Source organism: Oncorhynchus mykiss, chromosome 24, assembly GCF_057628025.1.
Source record: "Oncorhynchus mykiss isolate SJ-2025 chromosome 24, ASM5762802v1, whole genome shotgun sequence".
NCBI lineage: Eukaryota > Metazoa > Chordata > Actinopteri > Salmoniformes > Salmonidae > Oncorhynchus > Oncorhynchus mykiss.
Genome location: NC_143045.1, coordinates 38,378,461 through 38,403,664, shown reverse-complemented (window position 1 = coordinate 38,403,664; position 25,204 = coordinate 38,378,461). Strand labels below are relative to the sequence as shown.

At 44.1% G+C, this 25,204-nt stretch overlaps 1 protein-coding gene across 3 annotated transcripts in view; it reads left to right on the top strand.

The window, feature by feature from the left end:
* kcnab1a (potassium voltage-gated channel subfamily A regulatory beta subunit 1a) overlaps nt 1-25,204 on the top strand; it is a 174,266-nt gene that overhangs the window by 83,759 nt on the left and 65,303 nt on the right. For all 3 annotated transcript variants that reach the window (XM_090218946.1, XM_036962191.2, XM_036962192.2), the window contains exon 2: nt 16,956-16,999. Coding sequence is in view for 2 of the 3 variants with exons in the window: in XM_036962191.2 (XP_036818086.2) it covers nt 16,956-16,999 (44 nt within the window). In the remaining variant the exon portion in view is untranslated. The remainder of the gene's footprint in view (nt 1-16,955; nt 17,000-25,204) is intronic.

Sequence of the window (25,204 nt, the reverse complement as noted above, 5' to 3'; positions counted from 1 at the left end):
CCCATAATGGCAAAGCAAAACAGTTTTTTAGAATATTTTGGTAATTTATTTAAAAAAAAACGAAATAACACATTTATGTAGGTCTTCAGACCCTTTACTCAGTACATTGTTGAAGCACCTTTGGCAGTGATTACACCCTTGAGTCTTCTTGGGTACGATGCTACTAGCTTAACACACTTGTATTTGGGGAGTTTCTCCCATTCTTCTCTGCAAATCCTATCATGCTCTGCCAGGTTGGATGGGGAGAGTTGCTGCACAGCTATTTTCAGGTCTCACCAGATATGTTAAATCGGGTTCAAGTCCGGACTCTGGCTGGACCACTCAAGGACATTCCGACACTTGTCCCGAAGCCACTCCTGCATTGTCTTAGCTGTGTGCTTTGGGTCATTGTCCTGTTGGCAGGTGAACCTTCGCCCCAGTCTGAGGTCCTGAGAGCTCAGGAGCAGGATTTCATCAAGGATCCCTCTGTACATTACTCTGTTCATCTTTCCCTCAATCCTGACTAGTCTCCCAGTCCCTGCTGCTGAAAAACATCCCCACAGCATGATGCTGCCACCACCATGCTTCATTGTAGGGACGGTGCCAGGTTTACTCCAGACGTGACGCTTGGCATTCAGGCCAAAGAGTTCAATCTTGGTTTCATCAGACCAGATAATCTTGTTTCTCAAGGTCTGAGAGTCTTAAGATTTTGGCAAACTCCAAACGGGCCTAATGTGCCTTTTACTGAGGAGTGGCTTCAGTCTTTCGACTCTACCATAAAGGCCTGATTGGTGGAGTGCTGCAAAGATGGTTCTCCTTCTCGAAGGTTCTCCACAGATGAACTCTAAAGCTCTGTCAGAGTGACCATCGGGTTCTTGGTCACCTCCCTGACCAAGTCCCTTCTCCCCCGATTGCTAAGTTTTGACGGGCGGCCAGCTCTAGGAAGATCTTGGTGGTTCCAAACCTATTCCATTTAAGAATGATGGAGTAAGTGTGTGTAAGTGTAAATAATAAGTTATATAAATATCGCCCTCTCTGCCATCCCAGGCAGCCACATGCAAATATGAATTAATTGAACCTCTTCCCCCATATTCTCAAACTTATTGAGATATACAGTACCTTCTCCCCAGTCTTTCTACAAACATCCATTTAGAAAAAACCTTGGATGGTGAAAAGCCATCCATCTACACACAACATCTCCATTATACCAATGATGGGTATGTTCTTAGGCAGTGTGTCCTAAAACCCCAGATATCAAAGTCACTCTCTCTATCTCAAGCAATCGGTCTTCACACACAGTTCCATATCTCTTAGCCCATCAATACCTCAGACTCAGTAGCGGTGTGGGTGTGTGGGTAAAATCACTGGAGGAAGCCAAGCCAGAAAGAAAAGCCATATTACAACCTACTGTATGTGTTGTGATAATTGCGTTGTTTGCTCTATAACCTGTTAGTTCATCTGACGCTCAAACCATCACGGTCACCTAATAATCCCCAGTTTACAATTGGCTCATTCATCCCCCTCCTCTCCCCTGTAACTATTCCCCAGGTCGTTGCTGCAAATGAGAACGTGTTCTCAGTCAACTTACCTGGTAAAATAACGGATAAATAAAATTTAAAAAAATAAAATAAAATATGCCTTGCTACCATGATATATTGGCCCAAGGCCGCGACAATAAGAAGACACAGTGGCAGAAACAAATTCAACCGATGTTTCTGCACAAAACCGGTGACATTTTCGGACCAATAAACAACTATTGATTATGAAACACAGCAAGTCGCAAAGAAAACAGGAGCTGCCTCCACTATTCCAGCATCATTTCAACTTAAACATTTCAACATCATCAAATCACCAATGCTTAGTCTAACATTTAGGACAGGGACAATTTTAGCTAGCTAGTTAGTCACCAGAGGACAACAACACAACGAGATACAACAGTTGAAGTTGCCAGTTTGGCTTTTGATGTGATGTGATTGCTAAAGCTCATTGTTCTATCTGTGTGATTGGTGTGAATCCAAATCCAAACTGGCTTCTGTTCTGACACTTTGTTTTGGTGTGCGCCAGAACCAATCACAGTTGAGCTCACTCAGTTCAGCTCAACACTGATTGGCTATTATTGTATACTTTTTTTTTTTAACATGGGAAGCCAAATGCTCGCTTGCTTCTTTTGCCTTCAATGCTGTGGAAGACAACATTGTCATACTCTTTATGACCTGACAGCGTCAGATAGATAGCCTACACGTGCAGAGACAAAGGGGCGTTGTTTCGTTCGTTTGGATGCTTTCTCCGGTGAGATACATTCAGCCTCTTGCGAATTTAAGGAAACACAGAGAGACGAAAGATCAATTATTTGATATGCTTTTATTTTTTATTGGTACATTTTTGTTGGTGAAGCCTGGCTTCCCTTGGCTCCATGAATACACACCACTGCACAGACCTCCGCTTATCGCCACACAGCAGTGACTACGTGTGTGTGAATAATGTACATTATTGTGTGTGTGTGTGTGTGTGTGTGCGTGTCTGTTTTGTGCTACTAGGAAGAGACTGAGGCTTCGCCAAAGTAGGTTACAGTGTTAATCACATCGTTTCCAGGGGCGACAGTAACCGAGGGAGCACAGTGTTCCTACGGTAACAACATCACTTCCTTCCCACACATCTGTTATCTTTCTTTCTCTCTCTACCTATCCCTTTGTCTTTCACCCTAAGCTTCTTGTTCGTCCTCTCTGTCCCTGTTCCTCAAGCCAATGATACAGTGCATTCAGAAAATATTCAGACCCCTGTCTTTTATCCACATTTTGTTACGTTACGGCCTTATTCTAAAATCAATTAAATAAAATTAAAAATCCTCGTCAATCTACACACAATAGCCCATAATGACAAACCGAACAAAGGTTTTTATCAATTTTATCAAATCTTTTACAAATAAAAAATTGAAATGTCTTATTTACATAAGTATTGTGTCGAGAAACAGATCTGGGGAAGGGTGACATTTCTCCAGCATTGAAGGTCCCCAAGAACACACCATCAATATTAAATGGAAAATGTTTGGAACGCCCAATTGGCGGAGAAGGTCAGGGAGGTGACCAAGGACCCTATGGTCACTCTGGCAGTGTTCCAGAGTTCCTATGTGGAGATGGGAGAACCTTCCAGAAGGACAACCATCTCTGCGGGACTCCACCAATCAGGCCTCTATGTTAGAGTGACCAGACGGAAACAACTCCTCAGTAAAAGGCAAATGACAGCCCACTTGGAGTTTACCAAAAGGGACCCAAATGATGGGTCAAGATTGAACTCTTTGGCCTCAATACCAAGTGTCACGTCTGGAGTAAACCTGGCATCATCCCTTGCGGTGAAGCATGGTGGTGGTAGCATCATGCTGGGGGGATGTTTTTCAGTGGCAGTGACTGGGAGACTAGTCAGGATTGAGGGAAAGATGAATGGAGCAAAGTACAGAAAGATCCTTGATGAAAACCTGCTCTAGAGCACTCAGGACCTCATACTGGGGTGAAGGTTCACCTTCCAACAGGACAACGACCCTAAGCACACAGACAAGAGAGCGCAGGAGTGGCTTCGGAACAAGTCTCTGAATGTCCCTCCTGTCACATATCAAAATGTGAAAAAGTCAAGGAGTCAGAATACGTTTCGAAGGCACTGTGGAGTGGTAGTGTTGTTTCTGTGTATATAAAAAAGTATGTGGACACCCCTTCAAATGAGTGGATTCAGCTATTTCAGCCACACCATTGCACAGTCATGCAACCTCTATAGACAAACATTGGCAGTAGAATGGCCTTACTGAAATCTCTGTGACTTACAACGTGGCACTGTCATAGGATGACACGTTTCCAACAAGTCAGTTAATCAAATTTCTGCCCTGCTAGAGCTGCCTTGGTCAACTGTAAGTGCTGTTATTGTGAAGTGGAAATGTCTAGGAGCAACAATGACTCAGCCGTGAAGTGGTAGGTCACACAAGCTCACATAATGGGATTGCCCAGTGCTAAAGCACGTAGCGTGTCAAATTTGTCTGTTCTCGGGTTGCAACACTCACTACCGAGTTCCAAACTACCTCTGGAAACAATTTTTTTGTACAAGAACTGTTAGTCTGGAGCTTCATGAAATGGGTTTCCATGGCAGAGCAGCCACCCACAAGGTTAAGATCACCATGTGCAATGTCAAACGTCGGATGGAGTGGTGTAAATCTTACCACCATTGACCTCTGAAGCAGTGTAAACACGTTCTCTGGAGTGATGAACCACGCTTCACCATCTGGCATTCCAACGGACAAATCTGTGTTTGGAGGATGCCAGGAGAACGCTACCTGCCCCAATGCAAAGTGCCAACTGTAAAGTTTGGTGGGAGAGGAATAAATGTTCGACGAGCAGGTGTCCACATACTTTTGATCTTGTAGCGTCTAAAAAAATGTTTTTTTTTAAAACATGGGGATGTAGCTACGTGTTTCATTCACTTACCACCACACTAAGTCCAGAACGTTGACTTCTAACATTTTGGCCGTTCACAGAATGTACACATAGAAATGCAACGTGATGGACAGTGAGATCCTCATCATGTACAGCTCTATACAGTGAAAGTCTTGTCAAGGTGATCTATCTCTGTGTTCTGGCTGTGGCCCAGATTAGTTTTGGCCCTGAAATAGAGCGCACCTGTGTGTGATCATCATTCAGGTCCTGAGCTACCCAACTATGACATCATCATCAATTGCCTGTTGACTGACTCAGCACATTCTCATCCCTGCTCTAAATTCTACACAACAGCAGCTGTAGTCCGCCCAACGATCTGAAGTTTTAAAGTGCCATAGTTCTGTAGTGTTGTACAGAGGGCGGGTGAGATGACGTGGAAAATACTTATTCTCTTCTCTTTCTTCTTCCTTCTTTCTTCATCTCCCTGATTAAGCAATACTTTGGTGCAAGAGGACACATTTGCAGGACAGAGAGAACACCCTCAGAGGTCAGAGGTCAGGCCAAGGTTGTGGGGTCAAGGTTGTGGGGCCTAAGGTTGTGGGGCCTAAGGTTGTGAGCCCTAAGGTTGTGAGGCCTAAGGTTGTAGGGCATTCACTCACTGCTCTAGAATGTAGTGAAATACTGGTACATTTGAAAAGGTGCCACTAAATTAATGTCTAAACTTAGTTTTCTTTGTCCTATGTCATAATTACTCACATAGAATGAATCATAAAATTGTTCTCTACAGTATTATAACCTTCATATATTTGTACTTGACTGTGTTGGTGAAATAAGAGTGTTAGTTTGCTGTGACCGTTGATATTTTAGACTGCGCTGCTCTTGGTTGTAGCTTTTCCATATTTGTGCTCGATTCGGTCTTATGTAGCAACATTTTTAATGCCGTTTTTTACATTGGATAAAAGTAGAGATTCAGAGCTAGAAAATGTTATATTATACACTTTGAATCAATCAATCATTAAATCAATCATATGTATTTATAAAGCCCTTTTTACATCAGCCGATGTCACAAAGTGCTGTGCAGAAACCCGGCCTAAAACCCCAAACAGCAAGCAATGCAGATATAGGAGCACTGTGGCTAGGAAAAACTCACTAGAAAGGCCAGAACCTAGGAAGAAACCTAGAGAGGAACCATGCTCTGAGGGGTGGCCAGTCCTCTTCTGGCTGTGCCGGGTGGAGATTATAACAGAACATGGCCAAGATGTTCAAATGTTCATAGAAGACCAGCAGGGTCAGATAATAATAATCACAGTGGTTGTAGAGGGTACAACAGGTCAGCACCCCAGGAGAAAATGTCAGTTGGCTTTTCATAGGCGATCATTCAGAGTTATGGTCAGCAGGTGAGGTAGAGAGAGAGAGTCCAAAACAGCAGGTCCGGGACAAGGTAGCACGTCCAGTGAACAGGCCAGGACTCCATAGCTGCAGGCAGAACAGTTGAAACTGGAGCAGCAGCATGACCAGGTGGACTGGGGACAGCAAGGAGTCATCAGGCCAGGTAGTCCTGAGGCATGGTCCTAGGGCTCAGGTCTTCCAAGAGAAGAGAGAGAGAAAGAGAGAGAGAGAGAGAAAAGGGGAGACAATTAGAGGGAGCATACTTAAATTCACACAGGACACTGGATAAGACATGAGAAATACTCCAGATATAACAGACTGACCCTAGCCCCACGACAGATAAACTATTGCAGCATAAATACTGAAGGCTGAGACAGGAGGGGTCGGGAGACACTGTGGCCCTGTCCGACGATACCCCCGGAAAGGGCCAAACAGGCAGGATATATTGTAACCGCACCCATATTGTAACCGCACCCATATATTGTAACCGCTAAGGCACAGCCCCCACACCTCTAGAGGGATGTCGTTAACCACCGACCTACTACCCTGAGACAATGCCGAGTATAGCCCATGAAGACCTCCTCCACGGCACGAACCCTGCATCAACACAGACAGGAAGATCACGTAAATGACTCAACCCACTCAAGAGACGCACCTATCCTAGGAAGAGGAAGAGCATGGAAGAGCACCAGTAAGCCAGTGACTCAGCCCCTGTAATAGGGTTAGAGGCAGGGAATACCAGTGGAGAGAGGGGATCCGGCCTGGCAGAGAGAGCAATGGCGGGTCGTTTCTCCAGTGCCTTTCCGTTCACCTTCACACTCCTGGGCCAGACTACACTCAATCATAGGACCTACTGAAGAGATGAGTCTTCAATAAATACTTAAGGGATATTTGGCCCACCTGGCCAAAAGCCAGAGAAAATGCAGAGCGCCAAATTCAAATAAATTACTTTAAAAATCAAACTTTCATGAAATCACACGTAAGATACCAAATTACAGCTACATGTGTTGTGAATCAAGCCAATATGTCAGATTTCAAATAGGCTTTTCGGCGAAAGCAAACGATGCTATTATCTGAGGATAGCACCTCCGTAAACATAGAGGGAGAAGCATATTTCAACCCTGCAGGCGCGACACAAAACGCCAAAATAAAAATATAAATCATGCCTTACCTTTGACAAGCTTCTTCTGTTGGCACTCCAATATGTCCCATAAACATCACAAATGGTAATTTTGTTCGATTAATTCCGTCAATATATATCCAAAATGTAAATTTGTTTGGCGCGTTTGATCCAGAAAAACACCAGTTCCAACATGTGCAAATTGACTACAAAATATCTCAAAAGTTACCTGTAAACTTTGCCAAAATATTTTAAACTACTTTTGTAATACAACTTGAGGTATTTTTTTAAATAAATGATCGATAAATTGAAGACTGGTTGATCTGTGTTCAATACAGGAAGAAAACAAACTGACGCTAACTTTCTGGTCACTCCCCTCTAACAAACAGTACACTTGAAGTGACCCTCAGTTTGAACAGGGCTACTTCTTCATTACACAAAGGAAAAATCTCAACCAATTTCCACATCCAGTGGAAGCAGTAGGAACTGGATTCCCAATGAAAACACATAGAAAAGACCTAAAAAAACCCCAATCTGAATGGTTTTTCCTCTGGGGTTCGCCTGCTACATAGGTTCTGTTATACTCACAGACTTGATTCAAAACGTTTTAGAAACTTCAGAGTGTTTTCTATCCAAATCTACTAATAATATGCATATCTTATCCTCTGGGGATGAGTAGCAGGCAGGGATGAGTAGCATGCATTTAATCCGGACATGAAAATACTGCCCCCTGTCACCAAGAAGTTAAAGGTCGAGACAGAGTCTGCGTCTCTCACAAGGATAGGCAGACCATTCCATAAAAATTGAGCTCTATAGGAGAAAGCCTTGCCTCCAGCTGTTTGCTTAGAAATTCTAGGGACAGTAAGGAGGCCTGCGTCTGGTGACTGTAGAGTACGTGTAGGTACAGTGTGTACGGCAGGACCACATCGGAAAGATAGGTAGGAGCAAGCCCATGTAATGCTTTGTAGGTTAGCAGTAAAACCCTGAAATCAGCCCTAGCCGTAACAGGATGTGCAACGATCGTTGTTGGAAGGATTGGACCAAGGTGCAGCATGGAAGGCGTTCATCATGTTATTTAATCTGAACCAGAAACAAAACAATAAAGAGTAACAAAATGAACGTGCAGCTTTGTGGTGCAAAAAGGCTACAATAAAAAACAAGATCCCACAAACAACAGGTGGGAAAAGGCTGCCTAAATATGATCCCCAATCAGAGACAACGATAGACAGCAGTCTCTGATTGGGAAACATACCAGGCCAACATAGAAAAGAAAAAACTAGACTACCCACCTAGTCACACCCTGACCTAACCAAAAGAGAGTAATGAAAGGTTATCTAAGGTCACTGCGTGACAGGAAGCCAGTGTAGAGAGGCTAGCACTGGAGTAATATGATACATTTTTTTGGTTCTAGTCAAGATTCTAGCAGCCGTGTTTAGCACTAACTGAAGTTTATTTAGTGCTTTATCCGGGTAGCCGGAAAGTAGAGCATTGCAGTAGTCTAATCTAGAAGTGACCAACGCATGGATACATTATTCTGCATAATTTTTGGACAGACAGAAAGTTTCTGATTTTTGCAATGTTACGAAAATGGAAAAAAGCTGTCCTTGAAATATTCTTGATATGTATTTCAAAAAAGAGATCAGGGTCCAGAGTAACGCCGAGGTTCTTCACAGTTTTATTTGAAATTGTTATTTTCCACCATCATTTGCAAATAAATTCATTAAAAAATCCTACAATGTGATTTTCTGGATTTTTTCTCTCTCAATTTGTCTGTCATAGTTGAAGTGTACCTATGATGAAAATTACAGGCCTCTCTCATCTTTTTAAGTGGGAGAACTTGCACTATTGGTGGCTGACTAAATACTTTTTTCCCCCACTGTATATATAGGGAGGGTAAACAGGGAAGTGATGTTGTCCAGGTGAGTCTGATGACGCATAGGTGCACGTAACGATGGTGACAAGTGTGCGCCATAATGAGCAGGCTGGTGACCTAGAGGCCGGAGAGGGAGCACACGTGACAACAAACAGCTGTATATCATCCACATAGCAGTGAAAGTTAACATTATTTTTCTGAATGACACCAAGAGGCAAAATATATAGTGAAAACAATAGTGGTCCTAAAACAGAACCTTGAGGAACACCAACATTTACAGTTGATTTGTCAGAAGACAAAACATCAACAGAGACAAACTGATATCTTTCCAACAGACTAGATCTAAACCAGGCCAGAACTTGCCATGTAGACCAATTTGGGTTTCCAATCTCTCCAAAAGAATGTGGTGACCAATGGGTTTCCAATCTCTCCAAAGAATGTGGTGACCGATGGGTTTCCAATCTTTCCAAAGAATGTGGTGACCGATGGTATCAAAAGCAACACTAAGGTCTAGGAGCACAAGGACAGATCCAGTACCTTGGTCTGACGCCATTAAAAGGTAATTTACCACCTTCACGAGTTCAGTCTCAGTGCTATGATGGGGTCTAAAACCAAACTGAAGTGTTTTGTATACATTGTTTGTCTTCAGGAAGGCAGTGAGTGCAGTGAGTGCAGTGAGTGCTGCGCAACAGCTTTTTAAAAATGAGAGAGGAATGTGAGATTCGATATAAGCCGATAGTTTTGTATATTTTCTGTGTCAAGGTTTGGCTTTTTCAAGAGAGGCTTCATTGCTGCCTGTTTGAGTAAGTTTGGTACACATCCGATGGATAGGGAGCCATTTATCATGTCCAACATAGGAGGGCCAAGTACAGGAAGCAGCTCTTTCAGTAGTTTAGTTGGAATTGGGTTCAGTATGCAGTTTGAAGGTTTAGAGGCCATTACTATTTTCATCAATGTGTCAAGAGATAATTTGCTTTCTAATGATCATGATCTTTATAAACTCGTAAACTCACTTTTGAGAAAATGGCCCTTGAATGTTTTGGTACCTACTGAAGAGCTCTTCTTTGTCTATACTCATTCATTATCGTTTACACTCGTTTAAGCTTTAACTCCACCCATCTCTTTAAGGATTCACATATAAAGCCACATACTAAACAACCAAAGATTTCAAGACTAAAGGCTGGCTTAAACTATGGGTGTGTTCGTAAATTTAATCTGGAGAGCCAGAGTGTGCTATGGGTGTTCGTAAACTCAGAGCGTTGTCAGATTGGCCATTCATAAATTTAGAGCGTTTTGCTCTCGGAGCGTTTTGCTGTTAGAGCGTTCAGAGCGCTCGATTATTAGGGTGGATCTGAGTATTCTGATGCTCAGATCAAGCACCCAAACTAACTGGCTAACGTTGGCTAGCTACTTCCAGACACAAATGACAGAACAGCTCACTCTGACCATTTTACTCGCCCTAGCTGAGCTGGTTAGAATGTTTTTATGTTATCCATAGCGTTGGTGACTGCAACTGTGCTGCTGGAAACAATTTAATGACGCTTTTTTGCCAACATTTACTGACACCAGCCATATTCAACAGGTGTTGAGCGCTCGCAAATTCATCAATTACTCTGCGCTCTGGCACACTCAGACAAGCATGCATATCGACAGTTGTCGAAGTGACATCATAAGTATTATATTGAAAAAGTTACTTGCTTAGTGCAGCCCTTTGTTTAGACATATAGCTAGCTAATCAATTCACCATAATCACAACTCATGATGTTACTTCCCTGCATGAATCTGCAGTTAGCTAACCAACCAGGTTCAATGTTAGCTAGGTAACTTTAAGCTATAACTAGCAAGGCAAATGGCGCAACAGTCAAATAATATTACTAAAAAATATTCATATTCATGAAATCACAAGTGCAATATTGTAAAACACAGCTTAGCCTTTTGTTAATCCACCTGTCTCAGATTTTGAAATTATGCTTTTCAGCGAAAGCAATCCAAGCGTTTGTGTAAGTTTATCGATAGCCTAGCATAGCATTATGTACACTTAGCATCAGGAAGCTTGGTCACGAAAATCAGAAAAGCAATCAAATTAACCGTTTACCTTCGATGATCTTCGGATGTTTTCACTCACGAGACTCCCAGTTACACAACAAATGTTCCTTTTGTTCCATAACAATTATTTTTATATCCAAAATACTGACGTTTGTTTGTCGCGTTATGTTCAGAAATCCACAGGAAAGAGCGGTCACCACAACGCAGACGTATATTCCAAAATAGTCTTCATAATGTCCACAGAAACATGTCAAACGTTTTTTATAATCAATCTTCAGGTAGTTTTTAAAATATATATTCGATAATATCTCAACCGAGTGTGTAGCTTTTTCCATAACAGCGGGAGAAACAATGGCGGCTTTACTCTGTAGCGCAAAAACTCACTCTGAGAGCCCCCACCTATCCACTTACGCAATGTGATCTTTCACGCTCATTTTTCAAAATAAAAGCCTGAAACTATGTCTAAAGACTGTTGACACCCCAGGGAAGCCAGAGAAAAGGGAATCTGGTTGATATCCCTTTAAATGGAGGAAAGGCATGCGTAGGAACAGAAGGGTTTCAAAATAAGAGTCACTTCCTGATTGGATTTTCCTCAGGGTTTCGCCTGCAATATCAGTTCTGTTATACTCACAGACAATATTTTGACAGTTTTGGAAACTTTAGAGTGTTCTCTATCCTAATCTGTCAATTATATGCATATTCTAGCATCAGGTCCTGAGACATAGGCCGTTTACTTTGGGAACGTTATTTTTCCAAACATAAAAATAGTGCCCCCTAGCTTCAAGAGGTTAACCTCTAGTGACACCCCATCCCGTGAAAGGGACCGCTGTCATCATCTGACACTAATTAGCATAACGCAACAGACATAAATACTCCTAGAAAATGTTCCTATTCATGAAAATCACAAATGAAATATACTGAGACACAGCTTAGCCTTTTGTTAATCACCCTGTCATCTCAGATTGTCAAAATATGCTTTACAGCCAAAGCTAGACAAGCATTTGTGTAAGTTTATCGATAGCCTAGCATAGCATTTTGCCAAGCTAGCAGCAGGTAACTTGGTCACGGAAATCAGAAAAGCAATCAAATTAAATTGTTTACCTTTGATGAGCTTCGGATGTTTTCACTCACAAGACTCCCAGTTAGATAGCAAATGTTCCTTTTTTCCAAAAATATTATTTTTGTAGGCGAAATAGCTCCGTTTGTTCTTCACGTTTGGCTGAGAAATCGCCCGGAAATTGCAGTCACGAAAACGGCGAAAAATATCCTGTTTACTACGGGAACGTTTTTTTTCCAAAAATGAAAATACTGCCCCATAGTCACAACAGGTTTTAAGGGATATGAAAGTTCACATGTTCCAGAAGGCATTTCTGCCCCAAAATGCATTTTGATAAAAAAACAAAGCTTAAGTTGGCTCCTGTGAAGTAGGGACGCGAGACAAGACCCTAGTTTCCTGAAACAAATTCAGTCTGTTAGCTTTGTCAATGAATATATAAACTCAGCAAAAAAAGAAACATCCTCTCACTGTCAACTGTGTTTATTTTCAGCAAACTTAAAATGTGTAAGTATTTGAATGAACATAACAAGATTCAAAAACTTAGACATCAACTGAACAAGTTCCACAGACATGTGACTAACAGAAGTTGAATAATGTGTCTCTGAACATAGGGGGGGGGGGGGGGGTCAAAATCAAAAGTAACAGTCAGTATCTGGTGTGGCCACCAGCTGCATTAATTACTGCAGTGATATCCTCCTCATGGACTGCACCAGATTTGCCAGTTCTTGCTGTGATATGCTCAATGGGATTGAGATCCGGGCTCTTCGCTGGCCATAGCAGAACACTTACATTCCTGTCTGGCAGGAAATCACGCAAAGAACGAGCAGTATGGCTGGTGGCATTGTCATGCTGGAGTGTCATGTCAGGATGAGCCTGCAGAAAGGGTACCACATGAGGGAGGAGGATGTCTTCCCTGTAACACACAGCGTTGAGACTCTCCACCTCCAAACCGCTCCTGCTCCAGAGTACAGGCCTCGGTGTAACGCTCATTCCTTCGACGATAAACGCAAATCTGACCATCACCCCTGGTGAGACAAAACCGCGATACATCAGTGAAGACCACTTTTTGCCAGTCCTATCTGGTCCAGTGACAGTGGGTTTGTGCCCATAGGCAACGTTGCTGCCGGTGATGTCTGGTGAGGACCTGTCTTACAACAGGCCTTCAAGCCCTCAGTCCAGCCTCTCTCAGCCTATTGCTAACAGTCTGAGCACTGATAGAGGGATTGTGCATTCCTGGTGTAACTCGGACAGTTGTTGCCATCCTGTACCTGTCCCGCAGGTGTGATGTTCGGATGTACCGGTCCTGTGCAGGTGTTCTTACACGTGGTCTGCCACTGCGAAGACGATCAGCTGTCCGTCCTGTCTCCCTGTAGCGTTGTCTTAGGCGTCTCACAGTACGGACATTCCAATTTATTGCCCTGGTCACATCTGCAGTCCCCTTGCAGCATGCCTAAGGCACATTCATGCAGATGAAGAGGGACCCTGGGCATCTTTCTTTTGGTGTTTTTCTGAGTCAGTAGAAAGGCCTCTTTAGTGTCCTACGTTTTCATAACTGTGACCTTAATTGCTTACTGTCGGTAAGCTGTTAGTGTCTTAACGACTGTTCCACAGGTGCATGTTCATTAATTGTTTATGGTTCATTGAACAAGCATGGGAAACAGTGTTTAAACCCTTTACAATGAAGATCTGTGAAGTTATTTGTATTTTTATGAATTGTCTTTGAAAGACAGGGTCCTGAAAAAGGGACGTTTCTTTTTTTTGCTGAGTTTATATATACTGTATATAGGCTCAATTTTGTTTTGTATCGCACATGAATTATTTAATTTACAAAAAGCCAATGTGGTCACACATGAACCTGCAGCCAATAGCTAGCTTGTCAGTTGACATTCGAAGTTAGCGCCTTCCTGCCCACGGAGCAGTGTCAGAGTTCTACTGTAGCATTGACCACTTTTTGACCATGGCCGTAATGACACTCTGTCCACTCTAATCATGCTAAATTATCTTAGCAAATAATTTAACTTTTTGAACTGTATATGGTAGAGACATAGGGGTTGGAGAGTTGTTTTTCTGAGGCAATTCACTGCTGAATGAATACAAACATTGAATTAAATAATACTTTCAGGTTGTCAGGGCCAAGGTTGTAAGGCCAAGGTTGTAAGGCCAAGGTTGTAAGGCCAAGGTTGTAAGGCCAAGGTTGTTAGGGCCAAGGTTGTAAGGCCAAGGTTGTAAGGCCAAGGTTGTTAGGGCCAAGGTTGTTAGGCCAAGGTTGTTAGGGCCAAGGTTGTAAGGCTAAGGATGTAAGGCCAAGGTTGTTAGGGCCAAGGTTGTTAGGCCAAGGTTGTTAGGGCCAACGTTGCTAGGGCCAAGGTTGTTAGGCCAAGGTTGTTAGGGCCAAGGTTGTAAGGCCAGCGTTACAGTGTTTTCATAACAGACAACGTATCACTTTTTTTTCCTTCATTGTTTTTACAGTGTCATTAGAAAAGCAGGTCAAACATCTCTGAAGAAGGTGAAGACCCAACACATTGTAATGTAGTGTGCAGGTCAAACATCTCTAGTGTCCTGAAGAAGGTGAAGACCCAACATATTGTAATGCAGTGTGCAGGTCAAACATCTCTAGTGTCCTGAAGAAGGTGAAGACCCAACACATTGTAATGCAGTGTGCAGGTCAAACATCTCTAGTGTCCTGAAGAAGGTGAAGACCCAACACATTGTAATGCAGTGTGCAGGTCAAACTGCGCTACTAAATAACGAGAGTTGTACAGTCGTGGCCAAAAGTTTTGAGAATGACACAAATATTAATTTTCACAAAGTCTGCTGCCTCAGTTTGTATGATGGCAATTTGCACATACTACAGAATGTTATGAATGTTATGTTATGAAGAATGATCAGATTAATTGCAAAGTCCCTCTTTGCCATGTAAATGAACTGAATCCCCCAAAAACATTTTTACTGCATTTCAGCCCTGCCACAAAAGGACCAGCTGACATCATGTCAGTGATTCTCTCATTAACACACGTGTGAGTGTTGATGAGGACAAGGCTGGAGATCACTCTGTCATGCTGATTGAGTTCAAATAACAGATTGGAAGCTTCAAAAGGAGGGTGGTGCTTGGAATCATTGTTTTTCCTCTGTCAATCATGGTTACCTGCAAGGAATCACGCGCCGTCATCATTGCTTTGCGTAAAGAGGGCTTCACAGGCAAGGATATTGCTGCCAGTAAAATTCACCAAAATCAACCATTCATCGGATTATCAAAAACTTCAAGGAGAGCGGTTCAATTGTTGTGAAGAAGGCTTCAGGGCATCCAAGAAAGTCCAGCAAGCGCCAGGACCGTCTCCTAAAGTTGATTCAGCTGCGGGATCGGGGCACCACCAGTACAGAGCATGCTCAGGAATGGCAGCAGGCAGGTGTGAGTGCATCTGTACACACAGTGAGGTGAAGACTTTTGGAGGATGGCCTGGTGTCAAGAAGGGCAGGAAAGAAGCCACTTCTCTCCATGAAAAACATCAGTGACAGACTGATATTCTGCAACAGGTACAGGGATTTGACTGTTGAGGACTGGGGTAAAGTCATTTTCTCTGATGAATCCCCTTTCCGATTGTTTGGGGCATCCAGAAAAAAGCTTGCCTAGAGAAGACAAGGTGAGCGCTACCATCAGTCCTGTGTCATGCCAACAGTAAAGCATCCTGAGACCATTCATGTGTGGGGTTGCTTCTCAGCCAAGGGAGTGGGCTCACTCACAATTTTGCCTCAGAACACAGCCATGAATAAAGAATGGTACCAATACATCCTCCGAGAGCAACTTCTCCAAACCATCCAGGAACAGGTTGGTGACAAACAATGCATTTTCCATTATGATGGAGCACCTTGCCATAAGGCAAAAGTGGTAAATAAGTGGCTCGGGGAACAAAACATCAATATTTTAGGTCCATGGACAGGAAACTCCCCAGACCTTAATCCCATTGAGAACTTGTGGTCAATCCTCAAGAGGCGGGTGGACAAACAAAAACCCACAAATTCTGACAAACTCCAAGCATTGATTATGCAAGAATGGGCTGCCATCAGTCAGGATGTGGCCCAGAAGTTAATTGACAGCATGCCAGGGGGGATTGCAGAGGTCTTGAAAAAGAAGGGTGAGCACTGCAAATATTGACTCTTTGCATCAACTTCATGTAATTGTCAATGAAAGCATTTTAAATGTATTCCATAGTAACATCTGACAAAAATATCTAAAGACACTGAAGCAGCAAACTTTGTGGAAATTAATATTTGTGTCATTCTCAAAACTTTTAGCCATGACTGTAGTGTGTGTCTGGCATGCTTGTTCTTTTCTATTTAGTCATGTGTCATTCACCTGTCAACCCAGTAGATACGGCTTGTCAGGAAGTTGACATGACAGATCTGAGACCAGAACTGAGAACTGATTGACTCCACCGGTCAGTGATTGGTCATGGCAGGGTTCTACTGCTCTGTTATTGGTCACAGGTCTGTGTTTGGTGGGGTGGGTTTAAAACGGTGAGATTTTATTTCATCTGTCTGATGGGCAATGTCACAGAACGTCAGGAACACTCAGCGTCATCCGGCTGGCCATTACACAAGATGACACAAAACAAGAGGAGAGACACACAAACTGAGGCAAGGACATCACTTCCTGTTGGCCAGATGAACAGACAGACATACAGACAGACAGACATACAGACTGTCGTCCAGGGGTTAGTAAGGTCACTGGGGTTCGTGAGGTCACTGGGGGTTAGTGAGGTCAGTTGGGGTTAGTGTGGTCAGTGGGGTAGTGTGGTCAGTGGAGGTTAGTGAGGTCACTGGGGGTTAGTGTGGTCAGTGGGGGTTTGTGTGGTCACTGGGGGTTAGTGTGGTCACTGGGGGTTTGTGTGGTCCCTGAGGGTTTGTGTGGTCACTGGGGGTTGGTGAGTGCAATTACTTCACTGCACACACACACACACACACGCACACACGCACACACGCACACACTCACACACACACCAAGCTGTCCTACTATCTTGGTCTGAGTTGACTCCTTATTAACAACATCAAGTAACATGTGTATGTTTCTCTCCTCAGGAACCTGGGAAAGTCAGGACTTAGAGTGTCGTGTTTGGGACTGGGTAAGAACACTCACCTTTTACAAACCATCACTCAACTAGCTCTCACAGACTCACGTCAGAATAATAGACGTTCATACAAGTTTCTCAAACTTCAAGTTTTGTTGTTGTTGCAAAGGTCACATTTCAAAGTGTCTAAGGATAAGTTCAGGTGTTAACTCTGCGTTGTTTAAGGTTAAAGGTTAAAAGGTTTGGGATAGGCTGAAAACCCAACATCTCAAAAAACAACTTTCTATTGTGGATTCAAACTTGCAACTTTCCACGTCGACTCCTGATGTCCTCAGACACACGGATGGCGGTTGAATACTGACTTGTATCACAGGTGACTGCGCTGAGTGGGATTTGTACTTTGGCACATATCTAGGATCAGTTTACCTTCCACAAATGATACTTTTAGCCACAACGGGGGAGAATATAAAACTTACATCAGTGTCCAAGTGGATCTTCATCATTACACCTTGTTGGCCCGTCGAAGAGGTCGAAGAGGTGGAAGAGCAAGCGGTGCAGAAGTGAGGGCAGAACATTCCAGCATTGTGTGTGTGTGTGTGTGTGTGTGTGTGTGTGTGTGTGTGTGTGTGTGTGTGTATGAATCACAACCTCCCACACACACAGTTATAAAACACAAACTCCCACTCAAACCACAGACACACACACACACACTGAAAATGTTAATCATCCGTCATTTGGCATTTTTCTGCGTTGCCATGGCTTCTCTTCTTCATTTAAACATATAATACCTGCCTCCAGTCGCCCTTCACAACTTCTCTCTTCTCTTCTCTCTCTCTCTCTCTCTCTCTCTCTCTCTCTCTCTCTCTCTCTCTCTCTTTCTCTTTCTCCCTCTCTGCTTACTCCCACTATCCTCTCTCTCTCTCTCTCTCTCTCTCTCTCTCTCTCTCTCTCTCTCTCTCTCTCTCTCTCTCTCTCTCTCTCTCTCTCTCTCTCTCTCTCTCTCTCTCTCTCTCTACCTCCATCTCTCTCTCTCTCTACCTCCATCTCTCTCTCTCTCTCTTCCTCTCTCTCTCTCTCTGCGCTTACACCCACTTACTTTGAGGGGTTATAAACACATACACAGAATCACACACTCAGACAGAAATAAACACACAGAACTGCACACACACTAACAGACACTCAAACTCTGAGCTTCCCTAGGGATCAATGGGCTTTTCTCTCTCAGCAGATGAAGCGCTTTTGTCTCAGCCATTAATAGCTTTATTTGCCACTGTAAATTGGATAGGGAGGTAGGGTGTGAGTGTATGTGTGTGCATTTTGGATATGTAGCAATTGAATGTGTGATGGAGGTAGAGAGAGAGAGCAAGAGAGAGCGTGAGAGAGAGGGATGAAGGGAGAGTGAGAGAGAGAGAGAGAGAGAGAGAGAGAGAGAGAGAGAGAGAGAGAGAGAGAGAGAGAGAGAGAGAGAGAGAGAGAGAGAGAGAGAGAGAGATGGAGGTAGAGTTTATCAGGGGTGGCTGGTCTGACAGGACAAGGTTACTTGGAGTGGGAGTAAGGAGGGGATGGGTGTCTGAGTCAGACTGATCAGATGGTCTGTCGTTGCAAAGATAAGGTCAGTCTCATTCCACCTGGCAGCCTCCGACTGTGCCACACACACACAGACACACACTTCCCACTGTGCCATTATGCCCCTGTGCCCTGGGCTGGGTTTGCGTGACATACACTGCCTGAGATGTGTGTGTGTGTTTTGAGTGTGTGTGTGTTTTGAGTGTGTGTGTGTGTGTGTGTTTCTTTGAGTCCACCTGCCACTGAGCATTAGTGAACAGGTTGCCTCATCACCCTAATAACAGGTCAGGTCACGCAGAGTGACAATTATACAACAGCTAGGTTTTAACCACAGTCTGTAACGCAACAATGCTACCAACATAATATGAACACACAGTCATACTCTTTACAATCAAACTCACACACAGTCATACTCTTTACAATCAATCCCACACACAGTCATACTCTACTATCATAATGTATTGCTCTCACATGCTCATTTTTTGTCCTTTAAAGAACCAATGATACCTTTTTGTAACATTTCTGGCAATGCTAACATCTTTTTTGCCGAATCTAGGAGTTGTAACACCATCAGTTGCTCAGCAACAACACATCTGCTTGCACCGTGCTGCCACTCTGAATTGTATTTACAAAGTTAACTATATCTGATTAATGTACACTACCGTTCAAAGTTTGGGGTCACTTAGAAATGTCCTTGTTTTTGAAAGAAAAGCAATTTTTTTGTCCATTAAAATAACATCAAAGTGATCAGAAATACAGTGTAGACATTGTTAATGTTGTAAATGACTATTGTAGCTGGAAGCTGATGATTTTTAATGGAATATCTACATAGGCGTACAGAGGCCCATTATCAGCAACCATCACTCCTGTGTTCCAATGGCACATTGTGTTAGCTAATCAAAGTTTATAATTTTAAAAGACTAATTTATCATTAGAAAACCATTTTGCAATCATGTTAGAACAGCTGAAAACTGTTGTCCTGATTAAAGAAGCAATAAAACTGGCCTTTAGACTAGTTGAGTATCTGGCGCATCAGCATTTGTGGGTTTGATTACAGGCTCAAAATGGCCAGAAACAAAGACCTTTCTTCTGAAACTCGTCAGTCTATTCTTGTTCTGAGAATTGAAGGCTATTCCATGATAGAAATTGCCAAGAAACTGAAGATCTCATACAACTCTGTATACAACTCCCTTCACTGAACAGCCCAAGCTGGCTTTAACCAGAATAGAAAGACGATTGCACAACTGAGCAAGAGGACAAGTACATTAGAGTGTCTAGTTTGAGAAACGGACACCTCACAAGTCCTCAACTGGCAGCTTCATTAAATAGTACCCTCAAAACAGCAGTCTCAACATCAACAGTGAAAAGGCGACTCCGGGATGCTGGCCTTCTAGGCAGAGTTGCAAAGAAAATTGCTGTATCTCAGACTGGCCAATAAAAATAAAAGATTTACAGTGCCTTGCGAAAGTATTCGGCCCCCTTGAACTTTGCGACCTTTTGCCACATTTCAGGCTTCAAACATAAAGATATAAAACTGTATTTTTTTGTGAAGAATCAACAACAAGTGGGACACAATCATGAAGTGGAACGACATTTATTGGATATTTCAAACTTTTTTAACAAATCAAAAACTGAAAAATTGGGCGTGCAACTCCTGGACAGTCTGTGGTGCAACGTGGTGTTGGTGGATGGAGCGAGACATGATGTCCCAGATGTGCTCAATTGGATTCAGGTCTGGGGAACGGGCGTGCCAGTCCATAGCATCAATGCCTTCCTCTTGCAGGAACTGCTGACACACTCCAGCCACATGAGGTCTAGCATTGTCTTGCATTAGGAGGAACCCAGGGCCAACCGCACCAGCATATGGTCTCACAAGGGGTCTGAGGATCTCATCTCGGTACCTAATGGCAGTCAGGCTGCCTCTGGCGAGCACATGGAGGGCTGTGCGGCCCCCCAAAGAAATTCCACCCCACACCATGACTGACCCACCACCAAACCGGTCATGCTGGAGGATGTTGCAGGCAGCAGAACGTTCTCCACGGCGTCTCCAGACTCTGTAACGTCTGTCACATGTGCTCAGTGTGAACCTGCTTTCATCTGTGAAGAGCACAGGGTGCCAGTGGCGAATTTGCCAATCTTGGTGTTCTCTGGCAAATGCCAAACGTCCCCGCACGGTGTTGGGCTTCAAGCACAACCCCCACCTGTGGACGTCGGGCCCTCATACCACCCTCATGGAGTCTGTTTCTGACCGTTTGAGCAGACACATGCACAGTTGTGGCCTGCTAGAGGTCATTTTGCAGGGCTCTGACAGTGCTCCTCCTGCTCCTCCTTGCACAAAGGCGGAGGTAGCGGTCCTGCTGCTGGGTTGTTGCCCTCCTATGTCCTCCTCCACGTCTCCTGATGTATTGGCCTGTCTCCTGGTAGCGCCTCCATGCTCTGGACACTATGCTGACAGACACAGCAAACCTTCTTTCCACAGCTCGCATTAATGTGCCATCCTGGAAGAGCTGCACTACCTGAGCCACTTGTGTGGGTTGTAGACTCCGTCTCATGCTACCACTAGAGTGAGCATTCAGAAGTGACCAAAACATCAGCCAGGAAGCATAGGAACTGAGAAGTGGTCTGTGGTCACCACCTGCAGAACCACTCCTTTATTAGGTGTGTCTTGCTAATTGCCTATAATTTCCACCTGTTGTCTATTCCATTTGCACCACATCATGTGAAATTTATTGTCAATCAGTGTTGCTTCCTAAGTGGACAGTTTGATTTCACAGAAGTGTGATTGACTTGGAGTTACATTGTGTTGTTTAAGTGTTCCCTTTATTTTTTTGAGCAGTGTATATGGATGAGTGATGGCCGAGCGGCATAGGCAAGGTGCAATAGATGGTATAAAATACAGTATATACATGTGATATGAGTAATGTAATATGTGTTATTAAAGTGGCTTTATTTAAAGTGACTAGTGGTCCATTTATTAAAGTGACCATTGATTTGGTTTTTAAGTAGGCAGCAGCCTCTCTGAGTTAGAGATTGCTGTTTAGCAGTCTGATGGCCTTGAGATAGAAGCTGTTTTTCATTCTCTCGGTCCCAGTTTTAATGCACCTGTACAGACCTCCCCTTCTGGATGGTAGCGGTGTGAACAGGCAGAGGCCCGGGTGGTTGTTGTCCTTGATTATATGTTTGGCCTTCCTGTGACATCAGTTGCTGTAGGTGTCATGGAGGGCAGGTAGTTTGCCCCCGGTGATACATTGTGCAGACTGCACAACCATCTGGAGAGCCTTGTGGTTGAGGGCGGTGCAGTTGCCGTACCAGGCTATGATACAGCCCGACAGGATGCTCTCGATTGTGAAACTGTACATTTTGTCAGGGTTTTGGGTGACAAGCCAAATTTCTTCAGCCTCCTGAGGAGGTGCCTGCTTCACCACACTGTCTGTGTGGGTGGACCATTTCAGTTTGTCTGTGATGTGTACGCAGAGGAACTTAAAACATTCTACCTTCTCCACTGCTGTCCCATCGATGTAGATAGGGGGTTCTCTCTCTGCTGTTTCCTGAAGTCCATGACCATCTTCTTTTTTTTGTTGACGTTGAGTGAGAGATTGTTTTCCTGACACTATACTCCAAGTGACCTCACCTCCTCCCTGTAGACTGTCTCGTTGTGGGTGGTACCACTGTAGTGTCGGCTGCGAACTTGATGATTGAGTTGGAGGCGTGTATGCCACGCTGTCGTGGGTGAACATGGAGTACAGGAGGGGGCTGAGCATGCACCCTTGTGGGGCCCCAGTGTTGAGGATCAGCGAAGTGGAGATGTTGTTTCCTACCTTAACCACCGCCCATCAGGAAGTCCAGGACCCAGTTGCACAGGGCGGGGTCAAGACCGAGTGTCTCCAGCTCAGAGTTTGGAGGGTACAATGGTGTTGAATGTTGAGCTGTAGTCAATGAACAGCATTCTTACATAGGTATTTCTCTTGTCCAGATGGGATAGGGCAGTGTGCAGTGTGATGTGCAGTGTGATGGCGATTGCATTGTCTGTGGACCTATTGGGACGGTATGCAAGCTGAAGTGGGTCTACGGTGGCTGGTAAGGTGGAGGTGATATGCTCCTTGACTCGTCTCTCAAAGCACTTCATGATTTAGTTCAGTTATCCTTGCCTTCTTGGTACAGGAACAATGGCAGCCATTTTGAAGCATGTGTGGACAACAGACTGGGATAGGGCGCGATTGAATATGTCCGTAAAGAGAGGAGGAACCTCAGTCCTTGTTAGCAGGCTGTGACGGTAATATCCTCAAAGCTGGTAAAGAAGTTGATTAGTTATTCTGCAGAGATACTCCATCCGATCTGGTTTGCGCTTAGTGGGACTATCAAGCAGCCAACAAGTGTTCAGCATATGTGCAACTCCTTCAAGACTGTTGGAAAACCATTCCAGGTGAAGCTGGTTAAGGGAATGCCAAGAATGTGCAAAGCTGTCATCAAGGCAAAGGGTGGATATTTTGATTTGTTTAACACTTTTTTGGTTACTACATGATTCCATATGTGTTATTTCATAATGTTGATGTCTTAACTATTATTCTACAATGTAGAAAATAGTAAAAATAAAGAAAAACCCTTAAGTAAATTATATAAGGTGATTAAATAAGATGGTGCTTGGTTCATAACCGTCTGTGCTCTCAGTACAGTACACTACAGTCCTTTGTTCATGGCCATCTGTGCTCTCGGTACAGAACACTCCAGTCCTTGGTTCATGACCATCTGTGCTCTCGGTACAGAACACTACAGTCCTTGGTTCATGACCATCTGTGCTCTCAGTACAGTACACTACAGTCCTTGGTTCATGGCCATCTGTGCTCTCGGTACAGTACACTACAGTCCTTGGTTCATGAACATCTGTGCTCTCGGAACAGAACACTACATTCCTTGGTTCATGAACATCTGTTCTCTCGGTACTCTACACTGCAGTCCTTGGTTCAAGAACATCTGTGCTCTCGGTACTCTACACTGCAGTCCTTGGTTCAAGAACATCTGTGCTCTCGGTACAGTACACTGTAGTCCTTGGTTCATGACCATCTGTGCTCTCAGTACAGTACACTGCAGTCCTTGATTCAAGAACATCTGTGCTCTCGGTACAGTACACTACAGTCCTTGGTTCATGAACATCTGTGCTCTTGGTACTCTACACTGCAGTCCTTGGTTCAAGAACCTCTGTGCTCTCGGTACAGAACACTCCAGTCCTTGGTTCATGAACCTCTGTGCTCTCGGTACAGTACATTACAGTCCTTGGTTCATGGCCATCTGTGCTCTCGGTACAGAACACTCCAGTCCTTGGTTCATGAACCTCTGTGCTCTCGGTACTCTACACTGCAGTCATTGGTTCATGAACCTCTGTGCTCTCGGTACAGAACACTCCAGTCCTTGGTTCATGACCATCTGTGCTCTCGGTACAGAACACTCCAGTCCTTGGTTCATGAACCTCTGTGCTCTCGGTACTCTACACTGCAGTCCTTGGTTCATGAACCTCTGTGCTCTCGGTACAGAACACTCCAGTCCTTGGTTCATGAACCTCTGTGCTCTCGGTACAGTACACTACAGTCCTTGGTTCATGACCATCTGTGCTCTCAGTACAGAACACTCCAGTCCTTGGTTCATGACCATCTGTGCTCTCGGTACTCTACACTGCAGTCCTTGGTTCATGAACCTCTGTGCTCTCGGTACAGAACACTCCAGTCCTTGGTTAATGACCATCTGTGCTCTCGGTACAGAACACTCCAGTCCTTGGTTCATGAACCTCTGTGCTCTCGGTACAGAACACTCCAGTCCTTGGTTCATGAACCTCTGTGCTCTCGGTACAGAACACTCCAGTCCTTGGTTCATGAACCTCTGTGCTCTCGGTACTCTACACTGCAGTCCTGAATTCTGCTGATAGAGAGCGTTGATAGATTGAACTGTTCAATATAAGACGTCCCTCTTGACTTTTTCACTGCTTATAATTAACTGCCGCTGTAAATATACAATTACCAAACGGGTTAGCGCTTCGACCGCCAGTCGATTTACGGTTGTTCTGCGGAACGGTCGATAAGTTCCTCACTGGCTTTCTCCCTTGCTAATTGGCTAGGAAGGAGAACATAAACTAAGTGTGTGTGTGTGTGTGTGTGTGTGTGTGTGCGTGCGTGTTTCCCTCATGCTAATTGGCTAGGGAAGAGGCAACAGAATGTGAGTGAGGGAGAAATTGATCAGTGTAATCTGATCCTTCAGCACTTTCTGAGTAACCTTTTATTTTCACATCACCTCTCATCTCCTCTTCTTCGATCTCTCCCATCCTCTCTCCTCCTTCGCTTGTCTCCCTGATCTTAGGTGGAGGAGGGTTTCTCAGGGTTTGAGACAGTCAATGAGACAGACCATATAGCCATAGTGTAGCTGGTGTGTAGATGGGGAGACCGACTAGAGCAGACTAGTAGTGGAATGTTTCTATTAAAAGGGCACAGAGTATCATTGTTTTATTTAGCGGGACAGGGCTGGGTCCCAGAGCAGACAGGTAGAGGTTGGCAGTGGGACAGGACAGGGCTGGGTCCCAGAGCAGACAGGTAGAGGTTGGCAGTGAGACAGGACAGGACTGAGTTACAGAGCAGACAGGTAGAGGTTGGCAGTGGGACAGGACAGGGCTGGGTCCCAGAGCAGACAGGTAGAGGTTGGCAGTGGGTC